The 15,612-nt window shown below is 42.0% G+C and overlaps 2 protein-coding genes and 1 long non-coding RNA gene across 3 annotated transcripts in view; all 3 read right to left on the bottom strand.

The window, feature by feature from the left end:
- Positions 1 to 8,482, bottom strand: part of LOC112432209 (NLR family CARD domain-containing protein 3-like) — a 9,336-nt gene extending 854 nt beyond the window's left edge. The window contains exons 1-5 of the mRNA XM_076881405.1: positions 8,465 to 8,482; positions 8,191 to 8,395; positions 6,239 to 8,039; positions 4,964 to 5,137; positions 4,425 to 4,598 (exon numbers count right to left, since the gene is read on the bottom strand). Of these exons, the coding sequence (XP_076737520.1) occupies positions 4,425 to 4,598; positions 4,964 to 5,137; positions 6,239 to 8,039; positions 8,191 to 8,395; positions 8,465 to 8,482 (2,372 nt within the window). The remainder of the gene's footprint in view (positions 1 to 4,424; positions 4,599 to 4,963; positions 5,138 to 6,238; positions 8,040 to 8,190; positions 8,396 to 8,464) is intronic.
- LOC112433918 (protein NLRC3-like) overlaps positions 1 to 10,426 on the bottom strand; it is a 255,062-nt gene extending 244,636 nt beyond the window's left edge. Inside the window, exon 1 of the mRNA XM_076881304.1 lies at positions 10,385 to 10,426. Coding sequence (XP_076737419.1) covers positions 10,385 to 10,387 — 3 coding nt within the window. The 5' untranslated portion in view covers positions 10,388 to 10,426. The remainder of the gene's footprint in view (positions 1 to 10,384) is intronic.
- A 2,281-nt stretch (positions 10,427 to 12,707) lies between these two features.
- Positions 12,708 to 14,071, bottom strand: LOC143415906 (uncharacterized). The gene is made up of 3 exons (XR_013096334.1): positions 14,011 to 14,071; positions 12,888 to 13,008; positions 12,708 to 12,803 (listed from the first exon to the last, which is right to left on the bottom strand). It is a non-coding gene; the product is annotated as an uncharacterized LOC143415906 (long non-coding RNA).
- Between the last annotated feature and the right edge of the window lie 1,541 nt (positions 14,072 to 15,612).

The raw sequence follows: 15,612 nt of genomic DNA, 5'->3' as shown, positions 1-15,612 counted from the left end.
ATACACATTGCATATTTGTGCTTATGTCGAGTTGATGTTCGGTTCATTAAGGGTCTTAAGCTTCACTGGCGTGACTGTCCAGGTGATCCATGCTGAGGGAAACTAGAACAGGATGATTGCATGGATGCTTACAATACATATAACACATATAATCTAGGAATGTGTCAGGCCTGAGGCCTTAACTCATTTGGTGTCTCACTATATTTTACTCTACTTGGCAACAGATGACCAGAGTCAATAATTAGCCCCAGAGACCCTGAGGGCTTGAAGTTTATTACCTTGTATGGAAGGTGTTACAGAAAAGAGAAGTTCTGTGTCTGTTTATAGCCATTAAACATGTACAAGATGTACCATTAACTGTGACTAATGTCTGGAACATATTTTACTCTGACTATTTTTATTGACGCCATGGGGGGGCGTGTACCCCACTGCTTTGTAAGTGTCCACAACATGTATTTTTGTCAGAAGTCATAGGCTGATGTTTTCTCCTGTGTGTTAATAAACTCATCGTTTGATTGCACTTCTCTGGGGCCTCCGTGGTTTGTCTCACTGCTCTACATTGATAGATTTCACGACACAATCCACTGTGAGCAGCACTTGGTGATGGTGGGAAGAAGAACTCCCTTTGACACAAAGATCCTCCCAGTGAAAACAGGCTCCAGGAGGAGCATCTACCATGACTGGTTGCAGGGTGAGGGGAAAGAGAAGAGATGAGCTCAGAGAGACAAGAACAAAACAGAGAGACAAAAGTTAAGGACATGCAGTAGTGACATATAAAAGCATCAGGAGTGAAAAGAGGGGAGAAGAAAGCAGAGCATCATGGGAAGTCCACCAACAGCCTGAGCCTACAGCAGCATAACTAAGGGATGGTTCAGGGTCACCTGATCCAGCTCGAACTATAAGCTTTATCAAAAAGGAAAGTTTGCAGCTGATCTTCAAAGTAGAGAGGGTGTCTGTCTCCTGAACTCAAACTGGGAGCTGCTGCCACACCCAGTCCAACATAGCCAGGCTGAGTCGTTAGATTAGTCCCACGTAAAGTCAGAAAGTCATTACTTATGTCACATTTTAGTGCAAATGTAGAAAAACTGTCCAAAAGTTATTTCTAAATCTGATATTAAACAGTTTAAATGGTGAAAAAAGCTGTAAAGAAAACAGAAAGAGTGAATAAAAGCCTCTTTAGAGGGTCACCAGTTTAAAACTCAGACATTTAAACTGGTGATTCTCCTTCTCTGCTCCATTTCCTCTATAGACTTCCTGTTGCTAGGAGGGATTTGATTGGCTGAACGTCCTTTTAGCCTTTCTTTAGTTCTTTGGGTGCTAATCAAAGAGGAAAACACACGAGTCATGTGACGTGACATAAGGAGCGCTCTGATTGGTTGGGATTGACAAACTATGGTGCTGTTTGCAAGCTTCGCTTTGCAGAGGCAAGAAAATCTCTTAGATAGTGATGAGACGCTCCACAGTGACATTTCCACACTTTGGAGCTTCTGAAGTGCAGATGTTTGGAAACGCTGCTCCAACGTGTGGTTCAAACACTCAGGTCACGTGACCTCAGCTGCCACAGGTGGCATACCTGCTGCTTCCATGTTAGCATGTTAGCTCCAACAGGTGGTCAGTGTGAGAGCAGAAGATGATATCAGTGACATCCAAACAAGGAAGGAAGAGACTGTTGAAGGCAGCGAGCTGTGACTGCTGTGAACAGTGTCCTCACACTATTTTCTCCCTGTGTCAACATACATGCTTCAGCTGCAACACACCACAAACACCTTTATACAACTAAATATACTGAGAGCACACTGCTGTGGTTGCTGTGGTAACATCCATATATCCAGATGTTTGGGGCCGAGTCTGCTTCCTCATCCTTGGTTCAACCCTCAAAGTTTGATGCGTTTTTTTGTGATTTGGTTTTATTTGTTGTTCTATACACTGTGAAACAAAGCTAAAAGCCCCTGTGGTTCAGTGGGGGACTCAAACCCAGGACCCAACCTGCTCCAACAACAGTCAGAAGGATTTTATTAAGTCTCATTTTCTGTTCATTAGGAAAACATCAATAATGAAGAGCACATGTTTATAGAGGCACATTCAGACCAATGACAACAGTCCATTCACACTGCCCTCCACCTTTTTAAATGTGAGTAAACACATCATGGTTCTGGTGCTGACGTGGTATCAGGGACAGGTGAGGATTTTGAACTCAGTCTGAGGTTTGATTACATTGAACCTGCACTGCTTTATCCTGTTTATGACACATATATAACCAAAGTCGCAGCTGGATAACAAAGAACGAGGAAAAACACATTTGTTGAGAGAATTGTTAACAAATGTGGTGAGAGTGTTGTAATAGTTACAGACAGAACTATGATTTATTTATTTAAATGCATTCAAGGACATTTTTTTACTCACGTTATGTCTCTTCCACGATGTTATTTTTCTCTCCTACAACGTACGTTACAATTACAATTACATGACCATTTATCCAAATTAGGCGATGACATCATTTAGCGACTTCCAGCGACTTTTAGGACAGCCAATAGCGATTTTCCTTACTGAGGAATTGGCAACACCAGGAGCAGTGGGTGGATGACAGCATCATCATGAAGGATCAGTGTGAGAATACATCATCATCCACAAAGAAAACCAGTCTGAGTGTCTGATGCTCTTGTTAGAAAGACGCAGTCGCAGCTTGTGGGTGCAGTTAGCTGGTTTGCTAGTTAGCTGCTCTGCTAGTTAGCTGGGAGCTAACTCACTCGAACATTTGATGCTAAACTGTCTAAACTGTGTGAGCAGCATTCATTGCTGCTCTGTGTTACTCTCCAGCCTCTCTTTCACTTAGTCCTCTCAGTTTTTTCCTCCTTACAAACTAGAAAACCTTCTTTTTCAGCTTCTTTCACCCGAGCTGTGGCTAAGGTGCTACCAGCACGCAGGCTCGGTGTGTACAAATTCATGGGCTGCGTCCTCCTGAGGACACATTTGTAGACGGATTACGTCACAGCGACGCACCGAAGGCTGTCCAAATTCCTCCGAATGCAGCCGACAAATGCGTCCTCCTTTCCCCGAATTTGAAGGATGGGTCGGGTGTGTCCTTCGTGGCCCACCATATCCCAGAATTCATAGTGCGGCCCAGCCAAACTCCAGCTTCCAGTAATGGCGACCGCTACTAAGTTTTAAAATTACTCTTATTAATCTTCCTGGGTCACAAAATAAACTTTTAACATATTTTCAGGGGAGAATGTGGTTGTGTAAACTTCAAATATCTGCTCGGTTTATCAAGATATCGCATATTTGCAAAAGTGCAAAAGTGCTTCGACGTTTTCAGCGACGTCTGTTACCCAGCTAGTCGAGAGCTCGAGGGTCACTGAAGCCGCAGAGAACGGCACAACTCCCGTCACATCATTTTCAGATCACCGCGGACTTTCGCTACTCAGGTTAAAAGTAATATTAGTAACATATGACTGAATCTATATCTCACTTAAAGCTTTCTGTAAATGAAAGAATCAGTGAAAATGAGGCACTTCAGCTGATTTTAAACAAAAACTCTGAACATAACCTGGTCCAGACCAGGTTATTGGTTCAGCATCAGTAACGGTGATGTAGCCAGGTAGAAACAGAGCTAGACAGACAAACATTTATGCTCACAATCACACATCTCCAGTTAACCCAGCATGCATGTTCTTGGACTGTGGGAGGAAGCAGAGAACCTGAAGACAACCCACACAGGCCACACTATCGCTCTTATTTACAGAATTATAATCTAATTAGATGATAAAGTAATAAATTATTTGGTATTTTAATGAAAATACATTTTTAAGCAATAGCTTATAAGTCAACAATTATAGTTAAAAAAAGTGACAAATCAAACAGTCAATAAAACCTTCTACAGCTGAAACTAATGTAGACAATGTTGGGGTAAAAATCAGAGACGATAACTACCAAAATAAAACAGGAAGTGGATAACATTGAAGCTCACTTTAAGCTCAACAGTCAAATTCTGTTTTGTATTAATCTATTGTTTTGAATTTTTGTTTACATTTTATGTTTAAGTGAGGCAATGAGTCATATCACTATGACCAAATATATATTTCATCTTTTCAGTCAGAAATAATCAATTGATCATATTTTTATTACTAAATGTTTCTGAAAATCAAATTCTGATATCTGAACAAACAGCTCTGTAAAAACCTTCAGAATACAGGAATCGAACTAGAAGGTTTGGTGGATGAAGCACTGCTAAAATAAAGATTTTGGACTCAGAGGAGCAGATGGGACATTTCATTGCAAATGAAAGACAGAAAGTGAACAAATATCACTAAAAACCTCAGACACTAATTTCTACATTAAGACTTTTTTAAAAATCAATTTCCTGTTTATGCAGTAATAGAAATCAGGTTTAACGTGATCATCATTGGAAAATTTTTAATTCTGACCTGAGAGTTTCCATTTTACAGTGTGGACTCTTCACTCCAGCAGACAGAAGCTTCACTCCTGAATCCTGCAGGTCAGAGTTACTCAGGTCCAGCTGTCTCAGACTAGAGGACTGGGAGCTGAGAGCTGAGGACAGAGCTTCATAGCCTCTCTCTGAGAGCTTACAGTGACTCAGTCTGAAAAATGACAGATAAACATTAAACAAACACTGTTGTTAAGTTGCAATGAGGGTGCACTAAAGAGTTATTAGATTTAGCAATTAATCCTGTGTTTTTACTGAGAGTCAACAAATGGATGACGCTGACATTTGTTAACTGACAATGGTCAATCAATTCTGGTATTCTATTGCAAATGCCAATTGGGCTCCATGTGCCGGGCAGTGCATTAGCACCAAAGTAGCTGACATATTGATCAATAACTCTCTGCTCATTAAATTATCATAAAACTATTACAGAAGTTTAACTGACTTTTTTCCCATTTAGTGGATTCTTATTGGTTAATTCTGTCAATTGATGAAAAGCACAACATAACTTGATCTCACCTCAGAGTATTCAGTTTACAGTGTGGACTTCTCAGTCCTGCAGAAAGATGCCTCACTGCTGGATCCTGCAGGTTGTTGTTACTTAAGTCCAGCTCTCTCAGTGTAGAAGACTGGGAGCTGAGAACTGAGGACAGAGCTTCACAGCCTCTGTCTGAGAGATCAGGGACACTCAGGCTAAAAAACAAAATAAAAACACAATTTGAAAAACTGTAATTTGATAACAAACTATTATCAAATGACAAGTTAAATGAACTCTCTGACCAGTTACAGAGACTCAGTCTGGGGGAACAGAAAATATTTTAAAAGTCCACGTAGTAAAGAGATTAGAAATGTGGCAGATGATTATAACTTTAGACTAAAAAGGTCCCTCTCGCTCATATATTTGTTAAAACAAGAATAAACGCTCATCTTGATTTGCTTTGAATTTTTATTGACTTCTTATGCTAATTCATAAAGAATATGACTTCATCTGACCTGAGAGACTGAAAAACAATCAAGCATGCATGACTGAATCTGCCAGCAGCTGCAGATCCTTGGAGCTGTACTGGTGATGCTGATTGTAACATATAGAAGTGAACTCCTCTTCAGCTGAGCAATAAGACCAGAGGAGGAATGAGGGAGTTGATCACCTATGGCTCCATCACAGTCTTTGAACATCTTCAGTCAGTACAGAATGATGCTGCGAGGCTTTTAACCAGCACATGAAACAGACTGGACATTACTCCAGTTTAATCTCTTCACACTGGTAACCAGTTCATTTTAGGCTTTATTTAAAGTTTTAGTCCTTACTTTTAGTCCCAGTCTATATTTCTGACTTTCTACAATCCTACAGCTCTTCTCACATCTGAGATCTTCCAGTTAAAGGCTGTTACTGGTCCCACTAACTCATTTATTCAGACTCTAGTATTCAGAGTGGCCTTTAACTAGTTTTAGGCTGTATGATGTTCAGTGTTTGCTGTTTAATGTTTTTATGTTCTGTGTTTTTATTGCCTGTTTCTATTGTAAAGCACTTTGTGGTTTTTCACCTGTGAAAGCTGCTGTATAAATAAAGTTTACTTACAGGATGATTCTGGATATGACTTTGATTAAAGCTGACACCCAGATATGTTTTAGACACTGAAATTTATGCTATCAATGCTGCTATCAAACATTAACTATAATATACTGTATTTAGTGCTGATAATCATGTAAATAAATATGTTTAAGTTTTTAAGGGTCCATCACACATTACACTGTTTATGTTAAAAGTAAAGACATGAGTACAAATGTACTCACAGAGCTTTGTTGGAGGCTTTGACCACTGGCAGCAGCCTCAGAAGAGCCTCCTCTGAAGCAGAGTATTTCTGCAGGTCAAACACATCCAGATCTTCTTCTGATGACAGTAAGATGAAGACCAGAGCTGACCACTGAGCAGGAGACAGTTCATCTGTGGAGAGACGTCCTGATCTCAGGGACTGTTGGATCTCCTCCACTAGAGAACGATCATTCAGTTCATTCAGACAGTGGAACAGATTGATGCTTTTCTCTGCAGACAGATTCTCACTGAGCTTCTCCTTGATGTACTGGACTGTTTCCTGATTGGTCTGTGAGCTACTTCCTGTCTGTGTCAGCAGACCTCGTAGGAGATTCTGATTGGTCTGCAGTGAAAGACCCAGGAGGAAGCGGAGGAACAAGTCCAGGTGTCCATTTGGACTCTGTAAGGCCTTGTTCACAGCACTCTGGTGGAGAGATTGTAGGTTTAGTTTGTTAAATAATTTAGATTTCTTGGAGGTTGTTTGTTGTTGTTCCAGCAGATTGAGTCCAGAGTTGATGAAGGTCAGATGGACATGAAGAGCAGCCAGAAACTCCTGAACACTCAGATGGATGAAGCAGAACACCTTGTCCTGGTACAGTCCTCTCTCCTCTTTAAAGATCTGTGTGAACACTCCTGAGTACACTGAGGCTGCTCTGATATCGATGCCACACTCTGTCAGGTCTGATTCATAGAAGATCAGGTTTCCTTTCTGCAGCTGATCAAAAGCCAGTTTTCCCAGAGACTCCATCATCTTCCTGCTCTCAGGACTCCAGTGTGGATCTGTCTCAGCTCCTCCATCATACTTGACCTTCTTCACTTTGGCCTGAACCACCAGGAAGTGGATGTACATCTCAGTCAGGGTGTTGGGCAGCTGTCCTCCCTCTCTGGTTTCCAGCACATCCTCCAGAACTGTAGCAGTGATCCAGCAGAAGACTGGGATGTGGCACATGATGTGGAGGCTTCGTGATGTCTTGATGTGGGAGATGATCCTGCTGGCCTGCTTCTTATCTCTGAATCTCTTCCTGAAGTACTCCTCCTTCTGTGGGTCAGTGAACCCTCTGACCTCTGTCACCATGCCAACACAGTCAGGAGGGATCTGATTGGCTGCTGCAGGTCGTGTGGTTATCCAGAGGCGAGCAGAGGGAAGCAGTTTCCCCCTGATGAGGTTTATCAGCAGCACATCCACTGAGGTGGACTTTCTAGGGTCAGTTAGGATTGTAGTTTTGTGGAAGTCCAGAGGAAGTCGACACTCATCCAGACCATCAAAGATGAACACAACCTGGAAGTCTTCAAAGCTGCAGATTCCTGCTTCTTTGGTTTCAGTAAAGAAGTGATGAACAAGTCCCACCAAGCTGAACTTTTCCTCTTTCAGCACATTCAGCTCTCTGAAAGTGAATGGAAATATGAACTGGATGTCCTGGTTGGCTTTGTCTTCAGCCCAGTCCAGGCTGTATTTCTGTGTTAAGACTGTTTTCCCAATGCCAGCCACTCCCTTTGTCAGCACTGTTCTGATTGGTTCATCTCTTCCAGGTGAGGCTTTAAAGATGTCTTCTTGTCTGATGGTTGTTTCTGGTCTGTCTGGTTTCCTGGATGCTGTTTCAATCTGTCTGACCTCATGTTCATCATTGACCTCTGCAGTCCCTCCCTCTGTGATGTAGAGCTCTGTGTAGATCTGATTCAGGAGGGTTGGGTTTCCTGCTTTAGCGATGCCCTCAAACACACACTGGAACTTCTTCTTCAGGGTGGATTTAAGGTTACGATGACAAACAGCAGCTGGAAGTTCTGAATAATAATAATAAAAATACAACTTTAACAATCACATTTTACAAAATGCTGATGACAATTTCTGACCCACTGAGAAATGACTGAACACACTGGTGTCACAAGTCTCTCATTTATCCAGCAGCTTAAATCTTTAGATAAATCCTCTTACTGCTCTGCAGACGGTCAGCCAGCTCCTCCTGCTTCATTCTCCTCAGGAAGTCCACTGTGATCTTCACAAATGCCTCTCTGCTGTTTCTCCTCTGCTCATCATCCTCCCTCTGAAACTCCAAGCACTGGGGCTTATTTGGATTCAGAGCCTTCTGGATCTTCTTCAGCTCGTTCTTCACAAAAGTGATGATGTTGTCCTCCAGCAGCTGGAACAGAATACTTTATGAATGAGCCACCACTCTGAACTTTAGTCCACACAACATCCACTTCTTTACGATCAAGGGGCATATCATCCACGAACTCTTTACCAATTATAGGTTTGACTTTATCTGATTAACTGAGACTTTGTCCACAACTCCATGATCCCAAAACGTTGATGCTGTTCATATGAATGCAGCGATTTCAGTGGGAGAAACATTTCACTGGTGTTCAGAGCTGAACTACCAACAGGTTGATGATCAAAGCCAGAAACTTGGAGATGTTTCAGGTGACTGAGTTGATCGTACAGACAACTGGTCTTAAAGGTTCACTCTGTTTACGCATACAGATCAGTATTTAAGGTTTGACTCTCATCATCCACTGGGGCACAAACTGGGCGTCATCAGGACACTACAACACAGAACAAACACCATCCCCACAGACACAGCAGCCAGCGAAGCAGAAGAACTTCACATCAAGAAGGTCCTGAGTAAATGTGAACGCTGGTTTGAGGGCGGAGTCAAGGAGGCCATTTATGTGAAAAGGAAAGACCATCTCTGAATGGAGGAGGGGCCTAAGGGTACAACTGTCACCATCTTACATGCTGTGATTGCAGCCATTCCCCAGCTCTCTGTGAACTGGACTCATGACCATTGATCAACAACCATTGATCAATGGTCCTGACAATATGCGTACCAATGATCAATGAACTGACCTCCCAGCCCATTGTTCCTTCAGTGGGCTGGTTTCAGTCATACAAATGTCCTGTTTATGAGATTGAAACCTGCAGTCAGCTGAGACTGAAGAAGTCACCTGATGATGATGAAACGTTTCTCCCTCTGAAAACATCCAGATGAACAGAATCAAGCTTTTTGGGATTTACGTACCTGGATGATTGAGCATCAAGACACAACTCTGTGACTTTTCTCAGATGAATAAATCCTCTCCTCCAGCTTTGTTTACATCTACCAGCCCTGTGGCGCTGCCCAGGGACAATAATCTATGTGAGAGGTGGAAAGTCATACAGGTGTCTGCTCCTGCCTTCAGTTATTTTATCTACTGTGTGTCAACTGGCTGAACCTCCTCCAACTGTCTACTGTCTCCCTAAACTCAACAATGACTTAGTGATCTATCCATTCTCTGACCAAAGACATCCTGCTGCAGGAGGTTAACATAGCAGCCAATGATGATCCCACTCACTGTGAACAACACATTTGGACCTGATTTGCTGCTCTGGTTTACACGTGAACTTCCACTGCTGCTGTCACCAACTTGAGAGGCTCTACAGAAAAACTGGACTTGTCCATAAAAATCATAAACTACATTACAAGGACAGCATTGCTCAATCAACTCTAATTACTACTGACATGTTATCTCTTCGAACTAAGGTACAGACACTCAAACTTGCTGCTTTCAGTGAGAAGTCAAATGTCTGAATATGAGCTGGAAGCCGCTGAGAGTCCTCCTCCTTCCCGTGGGGTTTACTTTCTCTACTACTTTCACTATAAACACGCCCCTTTTCATGCACCTGCAGAGGGCCACCAGCAGATGGAGCTGTCTTAAACAAATCCACTTGGATAGTTAGCTGTAGATGACTTTATCAGTATGATTGTAGGACTTTGAGTTATTCTTTAGATTTATTTAAACTCTTATATTGTGTACAAGTGTTGAGCGACCCATAATTTCTCTGTACTTTTCATAAGAGCAGCCAGACTTTCAGCTAGTTTTTCTTTTTTTAAGAGCTCAAAGATATTGAAGAAACAGTTATTCAGCTTCATTCCCACTGATCTCGACTACAAACTGTTTCACTTTGGTTTCTGTTTAAAGCCTCGATGTTTAAAACGTTTCCCTGTGATCACATTTGCACCGTCTGATTTCAAAGTTTGTTTTCTTTTGGTCATTTAGTCCACAGAGTCCTTGGTGTTCTGAAAGGGACCTATAAATAAATGTATTATTATTAATATTAATAATAAAGTAGTTGTTGTACATGTACAGACCATAAATATGGAGTCCAGCTGTGTTTGATGCTGCTGGGCAGACTGACCACTGGGAACCTCTGAGCTCTGCTGCTCCACTCTGTGGAAGAACCATGAAGGATTAGATCAACACAGGATAAAGATCCAGGAGTTTCTGCTCAAATAACTTCATCTGAATCAAGTCTGCCAAGTTTTAGACTCTCAGATTGTGAAGATATATTTTCTGTTTTCTATGAACTTTCTTTCATCAGTGATGGAAGTGATGATGCTGCAGAAGCTCAGAGGAAACTTTGAGAAAACTGTGATGAACCATCAACTAATGCTCTCAGGAGGCCAAAGGTCCCTGAATGTAACTGTGCAGTAGATTCATCGAGTGTTTGAAACCTGACCTCTTCCATATGTTTTCATTCTAACACAAGAAGTCCTTTTCTCATTGCTTTGATTTTAGTTTTCATTTGAGTTTTCTGAGTCTCGTGTTTGGAGTCGAGTCTAATCAATGATCTGACAGAAGAACATTAAAAAGGAGTTACCAGTGCTGTCAAAATTAACATGTAGGGTTAGGGTTAGGGGTTCATCTGTTATCATGATTAACATGATAAAAACCTTTAACACGACACATCTGGAGAGCAGAACGACTCAAAATCCCTGAAATGTTTCTATCAACGCACTTCGAGCAGTTTGTCCGAGTAGAGTTACCTTTGCACACGTGCAGATGTGCAGCACATCTGTTAGTGACGGCAGCTGAACCAATCAGCTCAATATGGAAGATGACAAACACACACTGACCTCTCAATAGAAAGTTTGAGTATTAAAAAAATAACAAGACGGACCAGCCGACCAACATGAAGGATTCTGCACATCGTGACAGAAGGAATTTTCTTTTTCACCGAAGCACTTCCAGCTTAAAATATCACAACGATGCAAAGCACTGATGACACAACTGCCAAGTGGACAAACTGCAGACCTGTTAGTGTTGTTAATAACATAGTTTTGGTTCCTCGTGTCAAAGACTTGAAGAAGAGTGACAGAGAGTGTTAGACTGCTGCAGGATCAGTGCCACCTCCACAGACCTGTGAAGAAAATGATTGTTTGACAGATGGGCTCAGATTCAGGATCAGCTGAGGAGTTTGTGGCTGACAGAATCCTGCAGGTACAGAGCAGAGCCCATCATTAGCATGCAGGACTGTCCCTGGGGGGGTCGGCTCATTCAGGAGGTTAATCAATGTTTACATGTTCAATAAACATGTTAAGTGTGTAAATTTGCCCTTTTCTCTCGAGTCTGTTTGCTCATGAAATGAACTTTGATTCGTTTACATTAAAAATGATGTTTAATGGTGATTAATCCAAATTAATCCACAGTAACCCTGTGATGAGTCTGATTAAACATTTTCATTAACAGCAGTAATATAGATTATATATTATTATATATTAGTGCACACTTAGCTTTTAGTATATATGTTTGTTACAAAGTTGTATTTACAGCAGAGAAGCTGAGTTAAAGACTGAAAACTATTCAAAGTCTCTTTGAATTGAAGCGTTTAACATTCTTTGTGTTTATTCTGCATTGACTTCATTATATGGTGTAAACGTCTGTTACAGGCTTAAATATAAAGTTGGAAAATGTAACTGCAGCTATTGATCAAGTAATTGTGATTAATCAGGATTAATGACAGAAGATTGTGTCATTAATTAGTCATGTTTTAATCTACTGACAGCACTAGTGTTCACTCTGGTGCCTCCAACTGTTTTACGCCCTTTCAACACCTTCGTGGTCAAAAGTGTACACGCACAAAATCTACAATAAAACCCTCATGCAGCAATAGGACAGACACACAATCCATTTATCTCTGTGTCTCAAACACACACACGTGTATTCAAAGCCTCGATTTGTTCATATTTCATCTGTTGTGTTTTTATCTTCAGCGTTTTCAGTGTTGCTGCATTTACACCAAAAATGTTTCCATTGATGAATCAGATTGATTTGAATGTGTTTCATCCATACAAATCCCTCCCTGGTGGTCACATGACTCTATAACATAACAGGAGTCATGTGACAAGAGTTTCATGCTGTAAAATGTCAAAATGGTTGAATGTGGTGGAGTAAAAATGTGAGATGTCAGCTACTTTTCTTCAATATGAAATGTTTGCAGGGCCTGACAGGAAGTGGACGGACGCTCTGATCACTTCCTGTTTGCTGAAGTGGGTTTTCAGTTGTTTAGAAACCAAAGGCTTGTTTTAAAAGACAGTTTAAATGGGACTGAGGGAACGACGTGTTTGTAGTTTATATCCAACAACATCAAGCAGTTTAATCAAAGAGTTCCTGTTACTAACAGCTCACCTCTCTGCAGCAGACACAGGCTGGACTTTAAAATGAATGGGAAGACCTTTAGACCAGTCACTCTGTAAGGACACAGAGCTGGGTGGAGGTCCAGGCTGGTTCCTGTGAATAATGATGCAGCAGTGATGTGAGTGCTGAGCTGTGACATGGAGAAGAGTCATGGACAGTTAGAGATGGTCATCTCACCTCTGAGCTTTGGTCTGGCTCTCATGTTCCCCACACAGAGTGCTTTTAGAGGGAGGGACTCCCTCCTCTCTGTCCTCACACTGATCCATGCTGCTCAATTCAGCTCACACACACTTTCTACCTGCAGAGGAAACACAAATCATTCATGTGCACATCAGCTGAAATCCTCCTTTCATCATGTGTGCTGTCCAAATATCAGCTGCTTCTTTCCTGCTTCATCTCAGTGTCAGCTGGATGCAGTCAGACAGCAGTGTGAGGCAGAGGAAGCTGCCATCAGCTGCTCTGCTATCAGTCCACTAGATGGAGCCTGAAGCACACACGATGCATTCACTGACACACACTGATTCACTGTGACTGGAAGCTTCAGTCAGTCCAACACGTGTGAACAACATTTTAAACATTTCAGCTGATCCAGGATTCAAAGAGGATCAGCAGAGTTAAAGCTTCACACTAATTCTTGCTGCTGAGTTTGCAGAGAACTGCACACACACTGATTCACTGCTAATGAGAAGCTTCTTCCATCCAGTAATTCATCATCCATCAGCTCTGCTGCTGCTCTCAGTCCTGGACTCTGATCACACACTAAAAGCAGCTTTTTAACTCGTGTCTGTAAGAACTCTTAGTGTTAGCTTAGTGCTAGCTTAGCGTTAGCTTAGTGTTAGCTTAGCGTTAGCTTAGCGTTAGCTTAGCGTTAGCATGCTGTGTGGCTAGCTTAGCGTCAGAGCTCTGCAGGTGTCTCGTGTGTAAATATTAATCACAGTGACAGTAAAGGAGGTAAAGGGCTGTGACGTCATCACGTACGCTGCGTCCTCTGTGGGCTCTGAGTGAACTCAAAGTACAAACTACAAGTACACAAACACGAACGTAGCTCAGAGTGGCGGACACACTCGGCCTCGTTGGTCCAGCTGTGAGTCCGTTACCGTGAACTATGGAGCGGCAGATTTGTGCTGAACTAAGCTGCACACAGCTGATGTTAGCCAGGAAACATTACACACTGACTTTAATGGAGAGACCGGAAATACAAACACACACAGTTTGTTGTGTGAAGAAATCAAACACGAGCTGAACAAACAGTAAAGTTCCTAAAGACAAACTGTTAAAGGAGGAAACAAAGCAAACTTACAGTTTCTTCACACCAACAACAAGCTCCACTCCACACCTGGACACTAAACACGGACACACAGGTGAGCTGCTTCCTGGAAGGAGGCGGGGCTCCACCTGAAACTCAGCACAGGTGGGAGGGGCTCAGCTCTGTGTGTGCTGATGTGTTAACTTTAAAAATATGCCGTCTGACTGCTCAGACTGAGTCAGAGTAAAGTTCACATGCTGACGTGTGGAGACATGAAACCTTGTTGTAGCTGCAGGTGTGAACACACTGATCCCAGATCAGCTCTGCTGTATTTGTAACATGAACATTTCTGCTGCAAAGCTTCAAATGTTCAGCATGTTTCTCTGTTTCCAGTCTATAGATCCAGTCACACTTTCTACCTTCACCTGTGCAGTAAAGACTGAGAGCAGAGCTGAAAGCAAGCGTCCAATCAGTGAGCAGCATCAACACCTGAGCTTCATTCAGACTCTGTTATTGAAGATGTTGTTGGTACAAAGTTCATCTGCTGCTCACATGAATCCATGAAAGATTTATTTCACTGAATGTTTCTTCAAAGCTCATTTCAACCTGTTGAAGTCATGAATGAAAGTGCAGACTGAGAGTGGATCACATGATGTTTGAGGTGTGTCATGTGACATGTTCAGTATTGTCACACATGTCTAGATTGTCCCTGATATCATAGCTGCTCAAACACTGATGATTATATTTGAAGAATTATTCCTGATGGCAGCAAAGTTTGAATGGAGCTCTCTGTCTGTGCTGATTTGTCGCCCTCTGGAGGTCAAAGCACAAACTGCATGATGTCACTGTAACCACCACAGAGACAGGAAGTGTTTTTATGACTGAAACACTGAAATGATGCTAACGGCTGTCGTTAGGCTCACTGACAGCAGTGCTGATGTGTTCATGTCAAACACTGGCTCAGGTCAGACTCCTTCATCCTTCTCCAGCGTGAGGCCGCCCTCAGACCCACAGGAGCTCTGACCTTTGACCTCCTGACCCTAACCATTTTAGTCTTGTTGCATCTTTAAATGCAAATCCATCCAAACTGTAGCCGAGCAAAAGAAGCTGGAAGTTGTTCTATGAATGATGTTGTTGAAGGAGCTTGGAAAGAAAAGCGTCTGGACTTCTTTAAGTTGCTTGAAGAGGGACATGGACGTCTTAACGCCCACTCACATCCTGGGACATTTGATCACAGGAAATCACATGATGGGGTGGGGCTAGATCTCACAATGGATTCACCCAAAACCTTGGCTGATTGTGACCCACACCCGTTCTCACACTGTGGCTCGTGTGATTAGGTAGAGGATCAACAGGGGCTCCGTGTCCCTGAATTTAAACTGAATCTAAACACACCGTGCACAATGCCAAGTTAGATAAGGGTTAAAAGAACAAGATAAGAATAAATAAAAAGATAAAATAAGGATAAAAAATAACTTAAAAAAATAAAATAAAAAGATAAATAACTGCAAATAAGTACAAATAAGTAACTGAAGACACGTGTGGTCTGCAGATGTCGATGTACATGGATGTACATGGAGTTTAATGTGCAAAATGAACTTAGTGTGCAAAGTGACCTGATGTGCAAACTGCAGTTTGAGGTCGGTCAGCTGTTCA

The sequence above is a fragment of the Maylandia zebra genome, unplaced genomic scaffold, assembly GCF_041146795.1.
Source record: "Maylandia zebra isolate NMK-2024a unplaced genomic scaffold, Mzebra_GT3a scaffold11, whole genome shotgun sequence".
Classification (NCBI taxonomy): domain Eukaryota; kingdom Metazoa; phylum Chordata; class Actinopteri; order Cichliformes; family Cichlidae; genus Maylandia; species Maylandia zebra.
The sequence above is the reverse complement of the archived record's forward strand: the minus strand, read 5'-3'. Positions and strand labels throughout refer to the sequence as shown.